The sequence below is a fragment of the Lepidochelys olivacea genome (assembly GCF_965140295.1).
Source record: "Lepidochelys olivacea isolate rLepOli2 genome assembly, chromosome: 1".
Classification (NCBI taxonomy): domain Eukaryota; kingdom Metazoa; phylum Chordata; order Testudines; family Cheloniidae; genus Lepidochelys; species Lepidochelys olivacea.
The window spans coordinates 79,806,231-79,827,279 of NC_140411.1; the positions used below are offsets into that span (position 1 = coordinate 79,806,231).

A 21,049-nucleotide genomic window follows, 5' to 3' on the forward strand; every position below is an offset into this window, starting at 1 on the left:
ACAAGAATGTCAATTTCATTGCTAATAGTTCCCTGCTGTGAAACTGAGCCCTGTGTGGGTTCACAGCTGTGTCAGGCCCTGGGCTGTGGGGTAGGATCACAGTTGTGAGCCCAGTGCCTGGCTGACAGCTCCAGCTGTCACCACAGGGGCTGGGGGGCTGCAGCTATGAGCCCAGTGCCCAGCTGACAGTTGCGGGGGGCTGTGAGCCCCATGATTACAGCTGAGGCTGTCAGCCCAGGGCTGCTGGGCTCCAGTGTCAGTGTCTCACAATGCCCCACTTCTGGTGAGGACGCGCACTACAGACATGAGGAGCAAGAGTGGACATGAATCACCACTTCAATTACTGCGGTGGCTGTAAGTGGACTTAAGTCAACTTAATTTTGTAGTGTAGACAAGCCTTCAGAAAAGTTAGGGGCCTGATCCAAAGCCTACTGAAGTCAAAGAGAGTGTCTTTCTACTGATTTCAATGAGTTTTGGATCAAACCCTAGATGACTGAGGCTAATGACAATTTAAGTTAATATATTGTCTTTTATCCAGACTGATATCATGATGTTCACTTGTGCAGTTTGCATTTCACTAATGTGCAAAGTGATCACCACAAGAGTGAAATGTGGTAACTATTTAACAGAACACATCAACAACAACACAGTTACAAATCTTGCCTACTTCCTGGCATTAGCAAACCACCAAAGTAGGCCTTCACAAGTTCTCTAATGATTTAACAATGCACAATTGTCCAGATGCATTAGTGTGTGTGGTAGAGTGAAGGTTTGCCTTCCTTTGAGAAATCTACTAAAAGCCACTGCTGGAGATAGGATACTACTAGACAGACCAGAGATCTGTTCCAGCAGCAATTTCCACACCAACAAACCAATACATGCTTGTGATTAAGAAAAAATAGCAAAGAAATTAAATTCTGGTTCAAGTTGCTAATACATTTTAAATCATGTGTCTTTTGCAACAGTACTGAAAAATTTAGGTTTGGGATAGGTGCAGAAGTGAGTCAGAGCAGCAGGTGAAAGTGGTTTGGGGCAGGTAGCTACACCCTATCTCCAGTAAAACAAAAGCAACTATAACACAGGAGAATCATGCATGAAGCTTTTCACACAGTAAACCAGACTAAGGGACCAATCCAATTGCCAAGAGACCAATTCATGTAATTATTGACAACAAATGCATGCAAACCGTTAGCTTCATTAGTTCCTAAATTAAAAAGATATTTTTTCTGAATGCAAAATCATTTTCCAGTGCATGTGGATATTTTGAGGTAAATGTACTTTGAAGTGTCTGAAGGCATTTGACTTTCAGGCATATTCCTTTTCAAGCACCTGCAATTGTCTCACAACTAGCCACCCTAAAAGTGCATCATTTCATGTCTGTTGATGAAACTTCAAAGCACTTGAATTTTACTACAACTGCAGTTGTCATATTGTCATCATCATTACAGCAAAAATGTCAGTCGTCTCCCGGTTACCTATGTGGTACATTCTGAAGTTTGCTGTACCCTAAGCTATACCTTACCGATGATGTTCATTAGTGAAGGAATAGAAATGTTTTTCAGGATTGGCAATCACATCTCTAATTCGCTTGTACACTGGTGCACTCCGTTTCCTCACTTCTTGTAAAACTGTCTGAAGCACAATTACATTTGTAATAACAGGATCTTCAAGTATATCAATCTGTGAAACAAAAAGGAATCCAAGTTATTGTTTATTTATAACTCATAACAGAGATTCAAGTTTCAGAGTAGGAGCCGTGTTAGTCTGTATTCGCAAAAAGAAAAGGAGTACTTGTGGCACCTTAGAGACTAACCCATTTATTTGAGCATAAGCTTTCGTGAGCTATAGCTCACTTCATCGGATGCATTCAGTGGAAGTGTTTACCTGATCCTGACACATGATTGCCAGAAGATAAAATGAATGATGAGATGCCCAGACCTGCCTCACCCTGGCGGCTGGGGAGCAGACTGGGAACTGTGCTTGGAACTGTACTTGGCCTTTTTGTTATGATGGAGGACTCACCATCAACTGAGTAGCACTCACTAGGCAAGGGACATGGGTTCCAAAACTCTGTGAATTGAGAGAGACTTGAGACAGGTATTAGTGCCTGGTGGTGTAGGCCCCTTTTGTGAGGGCCTGAAGCACCAATTGCACCTCTGTCTCTCTCCACTGTGGAATGTCAGAGCTAATTTTGGGTCTATTAAGAGTTTTGTTACAGGTATTGTGCTGAATTCACTTCAGCCTTATAGTGCACCAGCACTAAGGCTCCCACTACTATGAGCTGAAATCACTGAGAGCTGAAATCACTGAGCACTGTGTCAAGTAGGGGGGAGCTGGAAGTTCTAGTGTGCAGTGGAGCCGGTCGTGAGACAGCAGTGTGTTCGTGAGACGGCGAGCTGAGCGGAGCCGGTCGTGAGACAGCAGTGTGTTCGTGAGACGGCGAGCTGTCCGGAGCCGGTCGTGAGACAGCGGTGTGTTCGTGAGACGGGTGGAAATTCTAGCCCCTAAGGAGCTGTCCCCATACCCTGCCGGGAGACCTTGGATGGGATTTTCAAAAGCTGTCAGCCATGAATTTGATTAGGTAGAGAGAGAAGATTCACTTCAGCCCTGACCCCCCAACAGTATAATCAAGGAAGCCAAATTGAGCATTGGCCCGAAGGACAGGGAATCCCAAAAGCGATGGCGCTGGTGCTGCCACTCTCTTGATTTGATTGCATGTCTCACAACATTTGGTGTTTTTCTTTAAGTCCCAGCTCCTGGAGACAAGCGATTACAAGGGAAGCTGGGCTCAGATTTCAGAAAGAGGAGGTTGATATCCCCGGGGCTGTGGGGAAATGCTTGAAACCGCGGCCAGAAAGCACGGCAAAGCAGACACTACCAGGCCGACAAAGAGAAAACCGCATTTATGAGGTTTAAGCCTCCTGACGTTTGACCGGATCTCGGATTGCTGGAGGCCTGACCAGCGAATCCTGAGAGAAGACGGGTGAGGGATCCTGTCTCCAATATCCCGGGACCCACACGGCTACGGCTACGCCGCACAGAACAATGCTGACTCCTGCGTGAGTCCCAAGCCCCACGCGCACAGCTCCCTCACCCTCGGGAGTGGGCGGGGGTTGGTACCTGGTGCAGCAGGACGTTGGTGTCCGGCAGCAAGTAGTGCGGGGCGGGGCAGAGGCTGCTGGCGGCACCGCCGGGCTGGGCCTCGAGGCGGGGCTCCCCGGGCTGCTGCCCGCACTGCTCACAGGCGGCCGCCCCGCACGCGATGTCCTCGCGCAGGTAGTGCTCGCGCACCACTTTCATCACCGCACCCGCCCGCGTCCGCTTCAGGAACGTGCGCGAGGTCAACATCCTGCCCGCAGTAGCGCCGGCCAGTACCCCAGAGAAGAACCAGCACCAGGCGAGAGGCTCCCGGCAAGCAACTCGACCCTGCCGGAACCGGAACGGCAGGCGGAACCGGAGACTACAGCTCCCAGCATGCACTGCGGCCCGCGCCGGAAACACTTCGGATGCCAGTTGTGCTGTTTGGGCCGTTGGGATGGAAGGGGATTGCGGGTCCCAGCATGCATTGCGACTAGAGCGGGTCGGTTGGCGCTGCTCCCTTCGTTCTTTGGTTTTAGCGCGAGTGCTGTTGTCTTGGTGACGGCAGCTAACAGCCCCGCCCTTTCCGGGGTGAAGCCTGAGCTGTTGGTCGGGAGTTGCCGGAGGTGAGTCCGGCTGCAGGGGCCTCTCCCGCCTAGCCGGGCAGTGCACGCGGCAGGGCTGCAGTGAGGGTCGCCTCCCGAAACGTACCGGCCTGCGCCGCGGGGATCCGCCCCGGCGGCTCTCACGGGGCAGCCTCGTTTTGCCGCTCGCCCCGGTAATGGTTCGTGCGGGGCTATACGCAGATATGAAATAACACGTTCAAACACGCCAGCCCCTCGCTGCGCGCAGGCCTTTGGGCGGCTCGGGGCCGGCAGGCGATGTGCCCGGGGTCATTCAGGAGGGAACCCGAGTGGGGTGCGGGATGGCGCAGGCCGGGCTCCACTGGTGTTCATTGGGACCAGGAGCCACTCCTGCCCTAGGGCGACTTCCAGCCCTCCTGCTGTGACCCTGCCCCCGTGGTCAGGCCTCTCCACCGCCCCTCAGTCTGAGGGATGGTGGCTTGGTACTCCCCACTTCTGTGTTTAAACAGGCTGTTCATTAGGGATGAAGGGGCAGGGCACGGGCTGTGGCGGAGAGCGAGCTCGGCTTTGTGGATGCAAGGAAGACTAAAGTAAGGGTCCGACTGGAGCATCCCCACTGCAGGTGCAAGGCACCATTCTTTGACCTTCCTTTCCTAACATAAACACAGGGTCAAGTGTTATGACCCCCCCCCAAAACAAACAAACAAACAAACAAATAAAAAAACCCAAAACATTGTATGGGATGCACAGTTATCTTCTGGGGAGAGGCTGAGAGAGAGAACAAAACACATTCGATAGATGTGTGGTCAGTTTGCTTCAGGCACGACTGGGAGGCATTCAGATAGTATGTTAGAGAGGATGGTATAAGAACTGATATGGATTAGAAAGTTATGTATGGAAGCTTAAGGAATCTTTCCCATGTCATTTAAGTTTGCTGCATGAATAATAAGTATGTCCCTCATTTGGATCTCTGCCATATATTATGTTCCATGCCTCTGGGAAAGAGGGAGATTGAATGAGAGAAATGTGGGAGAGACTGAACCAAAAACCCATGGTGTCTTTTTGCAATGCTGCATAGGCAGTGCAAAGCATGTGATTAATGAGGGGGTCAGGCACTATGCTGAGACTGAGCAAGGTGAAATCCCACTGTGACAATCCATATGTAGCTCATTCTAGCACTGGTGACACCACCCATTGGTAATGATGAGCCTAGAATGTCCTTCTGGAGAGAAGGCCATTGCTGTTGTGGAAGGTAGAAAGCCCCAGAAACAGAGTTCTGGGGAAAGATTTTATTTTACAGCATCCTACAAACATCTCTTACAGGTGAAAGGATAGGCCAAACATTGAGCAGGAAATCTAAAGTGTTGGTTAATAGTTTTTCATAATCTTTTAATACCTTTTCTCTTAATTGTTCTGACTTCTGCATTTCACTCTACAGGGTGCTCAGATCAAATCATAACCATAAAAACCTCTTCAAATAGAAAGAAAAATGTCACGGAAGGGCTCCAAGGAAACCAAGAAAGCAAATATCTCCAGCTCCCTGGAGTCTGAAGATATTAGTTTAGAGACTACAGTACCAACAGATGACATTTCCTCTTCTGAAGAGAGAGAAGGTACCACCAAAATCACTAGGCAACTGATTGAGCGGAAGGAATTGCTTCATAATCTACAATTGCTGAAAATAGAGTTATCTCAGAAAAACTTAATGATTGACAACTTGAAAGTGGAATATCTGACCAAAGTAAGGAAGTATGTGATTGTGTATATGTGTGCCCTATTCCACAACAACTGCTTAAGTCTAGAAAAGTACTTTATATACTACCTCATTCACGGTTCTTGAATAACTTCAATATACAAGTCAACTTCAGTTGCTCTAACTGAAATCAGGTGAAAGGTACAGAGGTGAAAATGTGAGCTTTCTTATGCAATGTGCTTCAGCCCTGTGGAAATTTCTAGGCCTACGAGTTCACTTTCATTCTTGACTTAATACTTTTTAGCACTTTCAGAGTTGTCAAGGTTCCTTCCCCACTCTGAATTCTAGGGTACAGATGTGGGGACCTGCATGAAAAACCCCCTAAGCTTATTTTTACCATCTTAGGTTAAAACTTCCCCAGGGTACAAACTATTTTACCTTTTGTCCCTGGATCTTACTACTGCCACCACCAAGTGTCTAACAAAAATAACAGGGAAAGAGCCTACTTGGAAACCTCTTTCCCCCCAAATCCCCCCCAAGCCCTACACCCCCTTTCCTTGGGAAGGCTTGCTAAAAATCCTCACCAATTTGCATAGGTGAACACAGACCCAAACCCTTGGATCTTAAGAACAATGAAAAAGCAATCAGGTTCTTATAAGAGAATTTTAATGAAAGAAAAAGTAAAAGAATTACCTCTGTAAAATCAGGATGGTAAATACCTTACAGGGTGATCAGATTCAAAACACAGAGAATCCCTCTAGGCAAAACCTTAAGTTACAAAAAGACACAAAAGCAGGAATATACATTCCGTTCAGCACAACTTATTTTATCAGCCATTTAAACAAAACCGAATCTAACGTATATCTAACTAGATTGCTTATTAACTCTTTACAGGAGTTCTGACCTGCATTCCTGCTCTGGTCTGGGCAAAAGCAACACACACACAGAGAGAACCCTTTGTCCCCCCCCTCCAGCTTTGAAAGTATCTTGTCTCCTCATTCGTCATTTTGGTCAGGTACCAGCGAGGTTATCTTAGCTTCTTAACCCTTTACAGGTGAAAGGGTTTTTCCTCTGGCCAAGAGGGATTTAAAGGTGTTTACCCTTCCCTTTATATTTATGACAAGAGTACTGTACAGACTTCAATTTTCCATAATATTCCTGTAGGGTAGGTACCAAAATATCTTCCCTGTTTTTTATAGAAGGTAAAAGATGGGAAAATTGAGACATGAAGGAATTATTTGACTTCCCGATGATATATCTTTAGTACAAACAGAGCTGGGGTTAGAACTTAGGAATTCTTGTGACAATACTTTTAGTCTTTTTTCAGAGTAGCAGCCATGTTAGTCTATATCCGCAAAAAGAAAAGGAGTACTTGTGGCACCTTAGAGACTAACAAATGTATTTGAGCATAAGCTTTCGTGAGATACAGCTCACTTCATCGGATGCATCTGATGAAGTGAGCTGTAGCTCACGAAAGCTTATGCTCAAATACATTTGTTAGTCTCTAAGGTGCCACAAGTACTCCTTTTCTTTTTACTTTAGTCTTGTGCTTTTTACAAGTCTAAACCAAAGAAAATACTAGTGCCCAGGCACTCTTACCATTCAAAGTCAAGAATTCTTTGTCAGCCTCTCAAAACACACAGACACACACTACAGAGGGCTATCACATGCATTTACTACAGAAGACTAAAAAATGTAAGGGAGTTAAGGGATCACCAGCCTGAAAAGGTTGGTAGACTTTTGTAGTGGTGGTCAAATTGTAGACTTTTGAGTGGTGGTCAAATGGGAAAGCTTGTCTGTGGAAATGTGGACTGACTTCGAAGCGAGAGATTCTATATCTTGTCCCATCTCATTTACAAGAAGTATGGGGAGGGAAGCTTAGGTAGGGGGAAGTGCAATAATGTCTTACTACAGTAGTGTATAGTTTTATTATTGTTACCTTTATCCTAGACCTTGTCTACACTTACAGCGGTGCAGCTGCACTTGTACAAGTGTGCCACTGTAGCAGTTAATGAAGATGCTACCTATGCTGATGGGAGAGCTTCTCCACCTTTCCGTGAGACAGTAGGTGTGTCGATGAGAGAAGCCCTGTCTATGAAGAGAGTTTCGTCAGTATAGCTGCATCACTCAAGGGTGTGGATTTTCCACATCCCTGAGCAACTGTAGTTATACCGACATAAGCGTAAACCAGGGCTCAGTCTCTTCTGTTGATATCTGTTTATAACTTGCACTTGTCTGTAAGTTGAATTTAGGCCAAATCCTGCAATCGAATCTGAGCAAGCGGATGCCTCGGCCTTTGTGAATCCAGTTATAGAATTGGAGCTTTACTTTGTAGGTACTTTGGGACAGGTATAATTTCTTTATTTCTTTTGGCAGGTGTCTAGAACATTTTTGGGTTTTCTTAAAACAATCAAAATAGCAGTCTCCTGACTAATTCAGACCTCTGCTATTTTTCTTAACTTTTTTAGTGGAAGGTAGTATAGGGTATTGCTTTTGTCAGAAAATGTTTCAGGAGAAGTTAGCAAGGTAAGTCATTTTTCTCTTTTATCTTTAATTGCTTTTAGATTGAAGAGCTAGAAGAGAAGCTTAATGATACAATCCACCAGAAGCAGCTGTTATCTTTACGACTAGACAACCAGCTGGCATTACAGCAAGAAGATGCCAGGTACAAGAATAAACAAATCAACTTCAGCATTAATATGTACTATTGATCTAAATGCAGTGGTAGGAAATAAAACATGACGGGATGTAGGTTACTGGAAGAGCAGCTTTATTATAGGTTGTATAAACTTTCCATTCTAAACCTTCACTTAAAACTGCTAACTGTAACTTGCTGAAACTTTCACTACTAGCCCTGACTGAACCTAAATTGTACTTGAAACTTTAATATAAGTAAGAATCTCTGCTGTTTTGTGAATAAAGGGCTCGATTAGGAGTAATACTTTCCCCACTTAAAAAATAATACATTTACAACTCTTTTTTGATAAGTCTATATCCTGAATGGCTTGGGGAGATGGGAGGGAATGACAGTTTAGAAAACTCTCATTTGGCCCTGAAAGAGCCTTAATTGAGCAGAAGTGCTTCTAGTGTTTGGGTAAATATTGATTTTGACTTGAGTCTTCTGAAACATTACAATTGTCTAGAACCTAAAGCTAGATTTGGTAATGTGCTGTTGACAAAATACCTCATTAAGGAGTTCTGTTCTCACTTCTACTGACTGGTCTTAAGAAGGATTGTGAAGTGTGGTATCTTATTTAGTGAAGTCTCGCAACACAGCAGGAGATACATAAACTCAAGCACAGAGAAGTTGTGAGTTTCTGCAAGTCTCTTTCTGTAGAAGATTTGATACTCCTGGTGGAATTCTGTGCCAAAAAAAATTAAAAAATTTGCGCACAATATTTTAAAATTCTGCATATTTTATTTGTCAAAATAACACAATATAATCACACCAGTCTCAATTGTTTTTGGTCATTTACTTCAAAATATCTGTCAGCAAGTATGTATGTAACAAAACAGAAAACAAAAACGATTCAGGAAATGTTTTTTGACAAATAGATTCCTTACTAGGCATATTAATAGAGAACTCTTGAGTAATAATTAATTTAAACTAGAATACAGAATCATATTTTCTCACCCCTCAGAAACAGTGAAAAGGCTTGGGGAAGTCAAGGGTAACAGAGGAGCCGAGGGAGAGGGAAGTAGATTGCTGGGAAGGAACCTGGGTGTGAACTTGGAGGGTTGTTGGGTATGGGTGAGAGAAGTATGGAACAGGTTTTTTGTGGGGGTGGGGAGGGATTGTTAGGAAGCTTTTCCCATGCATACCCTGGCTGATCCCTAGCCTCTCCCATTCAGTCAGGCACATCTGCCCGTGTCCCCATGTGTCTCTGTGCCCTCACCCAGCCCTATGTAGCCCTGCACCCCCTCCCCCAGTCCCCATGTGTGTCTGCACCTCCCTCCCCCCTGTGGCCTTGTGCCTCCACTCCCATTCTGCCCATGCTCCAGTCTGCCCTCCCCCACTAGCCCTTATGTGCCCCTGTCTGACACACCCGCGTCCCCATAACCCATTTCCTGACCTGGCCACAGGCTCTGTGAAGAAGGCAGGCTTTCTCTTCCTTATCTGGCTGTGAGCTGCCACTTTGTTCTATCGCCACAGGCCCTCTGGTGGGTGAAAAGTGGAACTGCAGCAACATTTTGGCAGAAGCTTTTGTTGGTGCAAAAAATTTGAAATCTGCAGAGCTCATTAATTATGCACGTGTGCAGTAGTGCAGAATCCGCAGGAGTAATTTGTGGCAGAACTGGTCTCAGACTTAAGAGCACAGTGGCTCTTGGAAAAATGTTTTCCAATTGTGTGCTTAGTTGTGCCATCTTATGCTTATCTAACTTTTGTCAAGTGCTCTGGTATCTGTACAGATGAAAAAGTGCTATGTACTGTATAAATTATTAGGGCCAGAGACCTAAAACAGCTGAGTGACTTTCTTCTACCCTCCTCTGTCTACTACCTTTCTATTCTGCCCATCAATAACTTATGCTTATCTTTCTTCAGAACATATCCCTTTTGTGGACTAGGCCTGCTTTGGTGAACCTCAAAAAATATATTGGATCAAGATTTATCCTGAAACCTTGTACACCAACCCAATTAAAACTTTTTGGGTGCTTGTTTAAAAAACAAAACAAGGTAGTTCCCCCTCTTTCCTCCCACCCCCAAATAAAACCCTTCCTGAAAGAACAGTTTAGATTGAAAGTGTTTTTCAGTGGAGTTCAACCAGTATACAAAAGAAGTAGGCTTTCTTTACAACAATTGTGGATCTACAAAAACATAAACAAACTCTTTCAATGTTCAGATGTTTGGAAGTGAGCAGTTAAGGGATTCAACCAGTTTACAATGCTGTATATGCCTTCATCACTCATGATCAACCTACCTAACTTTAGGTAGTAACATTTTAAAAAGTCTATTAGTAGCATATTAACATTTGTGGAGGTCGGAGTTAAAGTTCCTTGTTTGAGTGTGATTTCTAAGAACCTTGATGAGTGCATTATGATGGCTGTATGTTGGAAGTGAGACGCAGTCTGTTGTGGAGGTTGTCTCTGTGAGTGTGATTATATTTGGATGATAAGGTGTGAATTGAAGTTGTTTGGGTGTTAATGCTGCTTTAACTAGAGTTGTCTTAGGCTTTGTCTGTACTGGAACTTCGTTGGCAAAACTTTTGTCGTTCAGGGGTATTTAACACCCTCCTTCCCAAATGACAAAAGTTTTACTGATGAAAAGTGCCAATGTGAACAGTGCTTTTTCCTGCCGACAGAGCTGCTGCTGCTGCTCATGGGGAATGGAAGTCTTTTTATCATTAGGAGAGATTTCTCCTGCTGACAAACGGCAGCTACACTGCGTGCCTTTTAGCAGAACGGCTGTGGTGGCACAGCCATGTCGCTGAAAGCGAGGTAATGTAGACAAATTCTAGTTAGCAAAGTGTTTTTTTGGGGTTTTTTTTGGTAGGATTAAATTAATTGTGAACTCTTGTTCTCATCTGAAAATTAGGATAATAATTATTTGCCTAGCTCAAGTATTGTGAGGATTTATTGATACTTTAGACATGTTTATCATAATTTTCTGATACATTTACGTAGAAAACATCAAGAGCTAATGAAACAGGAAATGGAAACCATTTTAATGAGGCAAAAACAACTAGAAGAAACAAATCATCAGTTAAGGGAGCGAGCCGGAGATATCCGTCGCAGCTTGCGTGATTTGGAATTGACAGAAGATTATTATGAAAAACTGAAATCTCTCCCTGAAGATGAGCTTTCTATCCCTGAATATGTTTCTGTGAGTACTTTGTGTTCTGTATTGCTATTCTGTATTGCTATTCAAAATACAAATGATCATGGTTTAGTAACCTGTTTGTAAAGGTCATAATGAGTACCTTAATGCACTCTTTCTGACTCACAGTGTACGTGTGAAGAAAGCAGGGAGAAGCCTTTAGAACTCAGGTTCTTTTATCACCACCCACAGGCCGCCTGCACTAGAAATGAGACTCCTATTGCTGGGCCTCTTCCTAATATAATTCAGTCATTAAAAGTGGCATTCAAACAGAAAGAAGAAGCCTTTTAAAACCCAGTCTTTAATGCCTAATAGGTTGAAATGATGAGACCAAGAAGTGGATGAGATTTGTTTTACTTGCATGGTAGGCAGCAGGGAAGTTAAGTGGCAGAGGAAGGAACAGAGTGAGCATAAGAGTTTGAAACACACAGACTTCCTGGAACAACAATCCATGTTCTCGTTCAGTTATTCTGCCCTGTTAGAATCTAAACAGTGCAGAGATGAAGGATCTTTCCTTGGATCCATAAGAAAATAAGAACTGTGGAACTCTTTGCCAGGGGATGTTGTGAAGGCCAAAACTATAACAGGAGTCAAAAAAAAACTAGATAAGTTCCTGGAGGATAGGTCCATCAATGGCTGTTAGGCAAGATGGGCAGGGATGGAACACCATGTTCTGAGTGTCCCTAGCCTTTGTTTGCCAGAAGCTCGGAATGGATGACATGGGATGGATCTTTGATGATTGCCCATTCTGTTCATTCCCTCTGAAGCACCTGGCGTTGGCCATGGTCATAAGGCAGGATACTGGGCTAAATGGACCATTGGTCTGACCCAGTATGGCCGTTCTTATATAGTCCTTAGTCTGTAAATTTTCTATACCAGGCTTACAGCAGAAAGTATCCTTTAAACAAGTTTATTCTATCTAGATTTTGAACTAAAGGATATCACAAGTTTAATTTCTAGTATTTTATAGGTTAATATAGATAGCAGACATTAGCTCAGGGGTTCTCAAACTGATGGTCGTTACCCCTCAGGGTTGCAAGGTGGTTACATGGGGGTCATGAGCTATCCGCTCCGTGGGGCTGACAGCTTCCATTAAATTTCCCCCCCACTCCCCCTGTTTTTAATGTATGAGGAGGGTCGTGCTTAAAGGCTTGCTGTGTGAAAGGGGTCACCAATACAAATAGTCTGAAAACTACTGCTTTAGCTAGTAAATTGAGTGTTTTGTTTTGGTTACTGTTCCCATTTTTTCCACAAGGTGGTGCTAAGTGATATTTTGCTGTGGCACAGAGCATGTAACTAACATTTTAAATGTAATTTGCAAATAGTTTTAAAAGAATTAAGGAACTTTACAATTATGTGCTCTCCTTACTACAGGTTCTACAGGTAAGGTAAGTCCCATTTATTCCTGATATTGCATGGAAGTTTCTAAAGTTTTATAAAGGTAACAGACACCTGTTGTGGATCAAGTACAGACAGGACAGAAGTACCAGCAAATCTGTATTTCCAGACACCTAATATCAACCAGGAGAAAAAAAACCCATAAACCTTAAATTACATTTTTCTTCTGCAAAGTGTCTATGTATAAATTACATCGGTGTCTCACAAATTTGTGTGTACTGAGTATTATGTGCTTTAGTGACTAAAATATAAATTTTGCTATTCTTGTCATCTCTACATACTTCTGTTCCTTATGCGCAGTCAACAGAATTATTTCCTCACTTACACCCGTGAAATCCCATTGTCTTCAATGGGTTTGCACAGAACTTGAATAAACTAAGGAAAGAACTTTTCATGTAGAATTTTTATTATATGAACAGGGAAAAATGCAGTCTTAACTGACATCCCACAGCTCTTGACAGCTTGAATTTCTAGGACTGCAGCTAGCGAAACCATCTTTTTATTTGTAAAATGAGCAAATTTAATGTAAAAGGAACTGAAACACAGTAAATGTTTATCGTATTAGTGTTTTCAGAGACAAACTGAAGTTTAAGAGAATCTTGTAGTTTTTCCAACACAGAGAATAGCCTGGACATTCGAAGTTTTGTGTTGGCTTTCCCCTGCCCTTACCCTGCAAAATAAATTTTGAAAAGTGTAAAATGCATCTAAATTTCTGTGCCAGGGACAACGAGAAACGTAGACTTTCAGCCCAGTGGTTAGTGTAGTCACACAGGGTGTGTGAGACAGCTGGTTCAAGCCCCCTCTGCCTGATGTGGAGAAGGAATGTGAACAGTGTTCTGCCTCCTCTCACATGAGTGCCCTAATGACTGGGCTATGGAATATTCTGATGTAGGACTCCCTCAGTCTCTCCTGTTGAGCTGTTCCATTTTGGATAAATAAATAAATAGACAATGGAGCAGAGGGACTAATCCTGAGTTTCCCACCTCCCGGGTGTGTGCCCTTCCTGCCAGGCTAGAGTCATTCTCACACTCTCAGCCGCAGTGATTAAGTAGTTTTATATACAGCGGAACAGTTTCAAGAGAAGCGATTGAGGGAGCCTCACATGAGAATATTCCATAACCCAGTGGTTAGGGCATTCACCTGAGCAGTGGCAGACTCCTGTTCAAATCCATTTTCCTCATCAGCATGGGGCTAGCCTGAACCAGTAGACTTCCACATCCTGGGTGAGTACCCTAATCACTAGGCTAAAAGTTATGAGGGAGTGCCTCCTCCTCCTCTTCTTGCATATGGAGCGAGACTGCCTTTGAGCATGCATACTGGATTGAGTTCTGCATGCAAGGTAGGCATTCTTCGGCTTATCTTCCCCCAGTTTGTGACTTGCTCTGGGGCTTAGGCAGCCAGCCACCTAAAGCGAGGCTGGAGTGTGCATGCCTAGAGGCAGAAACATTGGTACCTAGGGAAATTTAGGCACCAAACAAGTTTAGGCACCTGTGCGGTTAGGAGGCATTTGAGCAGGAATTTTGTGAATATCAGTAGCTGCCTTTGTCTACACTATGCAGCTTTTAGCGACATGGCTGTACAGCTACAGCCGTGCCGCTAAAAGGTGCACAGTATAGCTGCTGATTGTCCAGGAGAGAGCTCTCCTGCTGACAAAAAACTTCCACCCCCAATGAGTGGCGGTAGCTTTGTTGGCAGGAGAGTGCTCCTGCCGACCAAGCACTGTTCACACCGGCGCTTTTCCTCAACAAAACTTTTGTCTTTCTGAGGGGGTATTTTTTTAACATCTCTGAATGACAAAATTTTGTCGTTCACTTGCCAGTGTAGACAAAGCCTAAGTCTCAGATTTAGGTGCCAAAATGGCAGGTAAGTGCCTGAGTTCCTTTTTTAATTTAGCCTTGTTTACCTTCACGAGGTAAAAGGAATAAAATAAATGTGACTTACTTGACCCAAGGAGGCCAGTTCTAGTCTGCAGCAGGTCTCTAGAATGGCTCTAATGACACTATGTGTACCATCACATGGAGGACTTAAAAAAAAAAAAAATACAGGCATGTCTTAATCCCCACTTCTTTGTTGATAATTAAATATAATTCTAAAGTTGGACTTATTTAAAAAAAAAACAAAAACTATTCACAGATCATATATAGTATGTATAATATAAAAAGAACTTCAGGACTTCAAAGGTGATAGATGAAATGATCTGTTTTAAAGCATTATAAATGAAAGGGAGGAATAAAGTTTGACTGAAGGTGGATAGTTAAATAACTGTGGTGCCAACCTGTGTGTGTGCTTGTACATGTATGGTGTGCCATTGCATAAGCAAATAGTGCATTCCACCATTCTCTATATTTAATTCATAGCTTTTCCAAACCACATACTTATGATCCCAGCAGTATTGATATAAAAAAACAGATTTATATATATATATAATGCACAGATCTGTGCATTTTTTAAAATATATTTTGTATGATTTCAACTTTTCATGTTTCTATATCTTTTAAAAAGGCCTATTTGACTTTGGCTAAAGCCCTTTCAGTAAGGGCTTTTAAAGCCTGCTATAAGAAAGCTTTGAAAATAAATTTTATAATGGGATCACTGGTAAGGCCATTCACCATAGAAGCAGGTGTTTGTCAGAATACAAACTACACGGTGTAATTAATCTTGTATCTGTTATAAATGAGAAGCTGGAAAAAAATGGATCTCATTGTGATGATTGGAAGAATTACTCATAAATGTTTGACAATGCTCATTCTAAAGTAGAGACCATTAGAATTCTTATTTCTTTTGAAGCTGAATTTCCCTTTTTCTTTCTTTTCTCAAATTTAAATAGATAAGCATCAACATTTTGGGAGTCAATATTTTACTTTGGAGCTCCTTTCAATAAACACCCCAGTGATTGGTCGTCGTCCTCTTTCTTTCTCTCTCTCTCACTTGCAGCAGAAGGAAATGGAGGATAATTCATGTACCATCTGTACATCTACAAAGTAGTGCTTTTAGCAGTGTTGGTGATTATGTGTGACTGACAGGGATTATGATTTTGCTCCTCATTGACTTCACCTGGCATGATGAATAAAAACGTTTCTGTTCAGAAGTGGTGGGGGGAGAAGGGGTAATGTTGATTTTAAACTTGGTGAGATAATTTTTAGAAGTATGAAGGAAATATGTGAGAATCATGAGCGACATCAACTGCTTTATGTTAGTTGCGTGTTTAATGGTTGAATGAACATAAAATGGAGTAAGAGAAGCTACTATTGTGGTACTCTAATCTGTTGCATCTAATTAGTATGAATGCTTAGTGTGGAAAGAATAAAAACAAGGAACAAAAAATTGAGTCTGAGGGACTATTGAGTACAAACAGTGTCCGTGTCTACACTACCGGCTAAATCGGCACTGCTGCGATCAATGCAGCGGTGTTGATTTAGTGGGTCTGTGAACATACGCTAAGTCGATGGGAGAGTACTCTCCCGTTAAAGTCTGTACTCCACCTCCCCGAGAGGCGAAAGCTATGTCGACAGGAGAGTGTCTCACGTTGACATAGGTTGACTTACAGCGGTGTCTACACCGTGCTAAGTTACACAGACTTCAGTTACATAACTTATGTAACTGAAATAGCGTAACTTAGATTGACTTACAGCGTTACTGTAGATTAGCCCAGTGTAATAGAGTAGTACATGTAAAAAGATATGTAGTAAGTAGTGTATGTGTTAATTGAAAATATTAACTTTTTTGAAAAACAAATATGAGATTTTTAAGTTAGTGGCATAAAATGTTTTAATTGTTCTCTTACTAGAATTTATCTGCATTTTTTTTAATATCTGTATTTTTGAGGAGTGACAGTGTTGTTTGCTTTCTTTTCTAGATTCGATTCTATGAAGTAGTCCAACCATTAAGAAAAGAAGTAAATGAACTACAGATGAAAAAAGACAGCTTATCAGAAGATTTAAGTTATTACAAGTCCCAGTTGAAGTGTGTGATGGAGGTTTGTATGCTTTAGTAACCCAGCTATGAAAATAAGTAATAAAATAACCCTGTTCTGTCAAATGGGTACATTTCCGTTCCAGTTACTTTTCAGATCAGGTAGGAGACTAGAGGTTTAATAGCGGGGCATTCATTTTTTTTTAATACTTGCAAAGCAATTGTTTTCTCACAATATTAATTTGCTTAATATTTGTACTAATAATGAAAATCTGTATCACTGTAATCGGGTGCATATTTAATAAAAAATTTTAAGTAGCAACCAAAACCTCATGGAAAACTTTGACAAATATTCTGTTTGGAAACACATCTGCTGGACTGTCACATTTACCTCTTTTTATTAATTTTTTAAATTTCCTTGGTTTTATTCTTTCCCTATTTTTATTTATTGCTAAAGATTTGAAAACAGGATTGCGGTGCTTTGATGTTCACCTGCTCTTGCTATTTGTTCCTTGACTGAAATAATAATCTTTATGATATCAAACTGGACCCCATAGCAATTAATTGTGATGCCACAAATAAAAGACTGTGACTACAATTAAGGAGTAAGTTACTCAAATTTACTTTAAATCCTGTTGTCTTCCTTCTTGTAAAGAAGGGGAAGAGAGACACAAAAAAAGCAGAAATATCTTTTTTTTTCCCAAAGTATATTGAAACATTGGCTGCGCTCAATATCATAAAATTTCTTTTTAAAGAATACATCTAAGATTTACCCTGTTGTGCACAAAGCTGGAATTAAGATAATTGCATCGCTGTAGTTAAGGTTGCGACAGCACATTTTCTTTTCCAAATCCTTGATAATAGTTGCTTAGGCTGACTCATTTTACCTTTTCCCCCTGAAACTTTTCATGGCTGGCTCAGCCTATAAATGTGTGTTTTGGGAAAATTAAAGCAGTGTCTGTTCTTGAGTTATCACAATGTCTTATTTTATTTTATAAATGGACATTAAAAATGGCTTTTGTGCTGTAAATTATTAATTTTAAAATTTCAGCGATATAGATGTGAACCAGTGTTTTTTCTACCTTGTTTGAAGAAATTTGTATTTTAAATGATTCTAAAGAGATTTGAAAATAATAATGTATTGTGCATGCACAGCATTTCTCTATCCCCTCTTACTTCACCTTCCCTCCCCTTCAAAAAAATGCAACTGCCTGCTTTTCTCCTAAAGAACATCCATCACTGTGTACTTAATATAGTTACATTCAAATAATTATAGGTGTAGGTACTTAAATGTAGTAGCGTTTAAAACACCCTTGAGATAAGGGAGAGACTAAAACTTTTATAATGATATCCAATTAAGGACCTTACCCTGTGAAATGCTGAAGGCACTTATCTCACTTTTTTGACTTAATTCTATTTCTTTAGTGAATTTTTAACTTAAAATAAAGATGAAATAATGCCTTTTATGATCATTTGGTATTGCTTCCATAGTTTAACTTTCTCCTGTCTTTAGATACTATACCTATGCAAATGAAAAACGTCTCTTAAGGTTCTGCTGGCTGTAAAATATTTTCTCTCCTTCTAGTTTAACTAGGCACATTATAAACCAGCAGTTCAATCTTTGTTTAAATTAGGAGGAAATTTAACAGTTACAGAAATAGAAGTTAATTTAAGACATTTAATCTCAGTCATGATCTGTATGAATCGTACTGTTTCAGTTCAAGGCCTGGCTTGAACAGACACTCCCACTTATGGGGGCAAATTCAACGGTGAATTAAATTTTGCCATAAAGAGATAAGAAGGATAAAGTTAAAAGTTTAAGTTGCATCTCCCTGTTACTTGGTTTTTCCTTTCCTACATCCTTACACTCATTTTATGTGCAGTAAATGCCAGATTGGTACAGATTTCACAACCACTTGCTTTCTGACCACCTTAAATCTGACCTGAATATACATCACCCATGAATTTGGAATTTTTACCCCTTCTCAGGTCTGAATTAAGAGTGATGGTTTTATGATGGAGACAAACATTAGTTGGATAAGAGGTGGTGACAACCAAACATGTTTTGTTTTGTGCTGGAATCCTAATTTGAAAGCTCTTCCCCAATATGTTAACGCATTCTGCTAATTAGAAATAAATTATCCCTTTTTTTTAATACAGTTAAAATTCTGAAAGGTAATCCAATGTCAGATGAATGCTTCTAAAAATGGGATATGTTACAATAACTGCAGTGATGTAAAAACAGACGTAATCAGTTTAAGCTTTATCATCTTTGATTTGTTTTCCCCTGGCCACATGGTGGCAGCATCTCTCTATCTATTGACTGACCATCCCAGGGATTTGAAATCTATTGTTTTTCCTTTTATGCCAGTAATTAGAAAGCAGCATCCTGTCTATGTTGAATCAGAAATGTTGTATTTTACTGCCTGTACACACATCACCATATTTAAATTGTAAGGCAGCTGGCTGGTGAGATTGAATGCCAAATAAGTTAAATATTGACAGGACAAAAGATCAAACAGTGGAATGCCACAAGAAAAAGGATTTCCCCCTGAGCAACTCTGATATGGCTAGCTATAAATATTGAATGTTCTTAGGTTTGGTAGCTGTCTGTGAGTCAGGTTAGATAATCTGTAGCATGTATTCTTTATGCATGCTTTCTTATAAATGAAGCAAGTTCCACAAAAGCATATGAACCAAAATATAATGGAGTAGGTGGCTTAATGAAGCTAGGGCTGACATGCACTATCTGAATAATGGAAACATTTAGGATCTACATATTGAGCTTCAGGCAAGAAGTTTAAGATTAATTTAGTGATTTGCTGACTACCAGTGTGTTACCATATATTGTGTTCTAAACGGCTAAGAAAAAACAAGATCAGGAAAAATGCAGAATGAATATTGACAAAAGGATTAAGAGGAAGAAAGGCTCTTAGAAATACCATTCAGGAAGTTATGCTTTAGGCAGACCAAGTTATTGGAGTGAAATTTAATGGCCTGTGATACGCAGAAGATCAGACTAGATGATCTAAAGATCCCTTTGACTTTAAACGCTGTGAATCTATGAAACCTAACAGGGAAGTATGTGAGTGAGAAAGAAGTCACAATCAACTAATTAAAATAAGAAGAGGAAAAATGTAGGCCAAATATATATAGCTCAGTATTTCTTTATAGTAAGACATCTATTAGGTTGTGAAGTAGTCTGCCAAGAGAAGAGGTGGAAGCCTCATCATTTGGACACACAAAGCTAGACTACAGCTAATGCAACAAAAGTCTTTTTTGATTTTATTCTCACAGTTACAACATCATTAAGTCAAGTAAATATCAGTGGAACTTTGATTATTTTAAAACATGTTTTTACTTTTAGAGCTATGAAGATGAGCGAAGAAGTCGTTCAGAGCTAGAAGTTAGATGTCAACGTTTGACACTAGAACTAGCAGATACCAAACAGATGATTCAGCAAGGTGACTTCAGGCAGGAGAACTATGATAAAGTAAAACGGTCAGTGCATCTCCAGAGTACATATGCTCAATGTTATTCATAGAAAATTATGTCAGTATTTTTGTTAATCAAGGTGATAGCCCTTAATGTGAACTCCATTTTGTTTTTTGGCTCATGCCTGCTCACAAATATATTGTGGATGAATTATTCCTCAACTTGATAAGTAAATTGTTCAGCTTATGGCTATGTCTGGTTCCTCAGGAAACACTGAACAAAATTTTCAAACTTGGTTTCCTGAAGCTAGGTGCCTAAAGTTGAAGTGGCCTGATTTTTCAGGAGGGCTAAGCAAACCATTCCCAATGAAGAAAAGAGCTGCAGGTGCTGAATGTTTTGAAAAATTAGACCACTTAAACAGAAATGGTCTGTTTATTCAACTGTTCTGACTTTTCCAAGATATTCAGCATGTGCAGTTCTTGTCATCTTCATTGGGACCTGGGGTTGCCTGGCCCTCCTGTAAAAATCAGCCTATTCAGGTACCTAAATATGATGTTTTCTAGGAGCCTACCTTTAGGTATCCAAGTTAGAAAATTTTGGCCCATGATTCTTTCCTATTTATTGAAGGACATGATAGAATCCTTCCTGGTTTTCTTTAATCCATATGTTAGTGTTGCATAGCATAGTGGGCTTGTTTTATTTGCATTTCAGCTAAACAAATATTAATATTTTTATTAGTTTAATAAAATACAGTCCCAAAATGCCTCACAGAGTTAAGTAATAAAGGGCTTTGTGCTCCCCTTCATGCTGCTAGAGGGAGAGATGCCCGCAAACCAATGCAAAGGGGCAGGCCTAGGGATCCACAGATTTGGAAATAGAGTTCCCCTGTGGGTTCCGGTGTGAGCACAGATTTAAAAGATTCATTGTGACGGGATCCTTGTAGTTACCTCAGGAACCTATTTTTTCCCTTATTTCTAAAATGTAACTACTGGTGTTCGTTCATTTTATGCTGTGAGTGCCTATCCTGTAAATTACAATTGCAAAATAACGCAAAAATATATATATTTCAACCCAGCCCACAGATGAGCTTTGCTGTGTCCAGAAGGTTAAAAAATCTGGAAGATCAGTGGGGGT

General features: G+C 41.1%; 2 protein-coding genes across 5 annotated transcripts in view; one reads left to right on the top strand and one right to left on the bottom strand.

Annotated features, from left to right (window-relative positions):
* DIS3 (DIS3 homolog, exosome endoribonuclease and 3'-5' exoribonuclease) overlaps positions 1 to 3,562 on the bottom strand; it is a 33,521-nt gene extending 29,959 nt beyond the window's left edge. Inside the window, exons 1-2 of the mRNA XM_084645939.1 lie at positions 3,121 to 3,562; positions 1,523 to 1,680 (exon numbers count right to left, since the gene is read on the bottom strand). Coding sequence (XP_084502065.1) covers positions 1,523 to 1,680; positions 3,121 to 3,348 — 386 coding nt within the window. The 5' untranslated portion in view covers positions 3,349 to 3,562. The remainder of the gene's footprint in view (positions 1 to 1,522; positions 1,681 to 3,120) is intronic.
* Positions 3,512 to 21,049, top strand: part of PIBF1 (progesterone immunomodulatory binding factor 1) — a 169,694-nt gene continuing 152,156 nt past the window's right edge. The window contains exons 1-6 of one of the 4 annotated variants that reach the window (XM_084645951.1): positions 3,512 to 3,580; positions 5,101 to 5,403; positions 7,920 to 8,020; positions 10,978 to 11,176; positions 16,425 to 16,544; positions 19,848 to 19,981. In XM_084645951.1, the coding sequence (XP_084502077.1) occupies positions 5,152 to 5,403; positions 7,920 to 8,020; positions 10,978 to 11,176; positions 16,425 to 16,544; positions 19,848 to 19,981 (806 nt within the window). In that variant the 5' untranslated portion in view covers positions 3,512 to 3,580; positions 5,101 to 5,151. The other 3 variants (XM_084645949.1, XM_084645950.1, XM_084645952.1) reach the window with 3 other exon arrangements.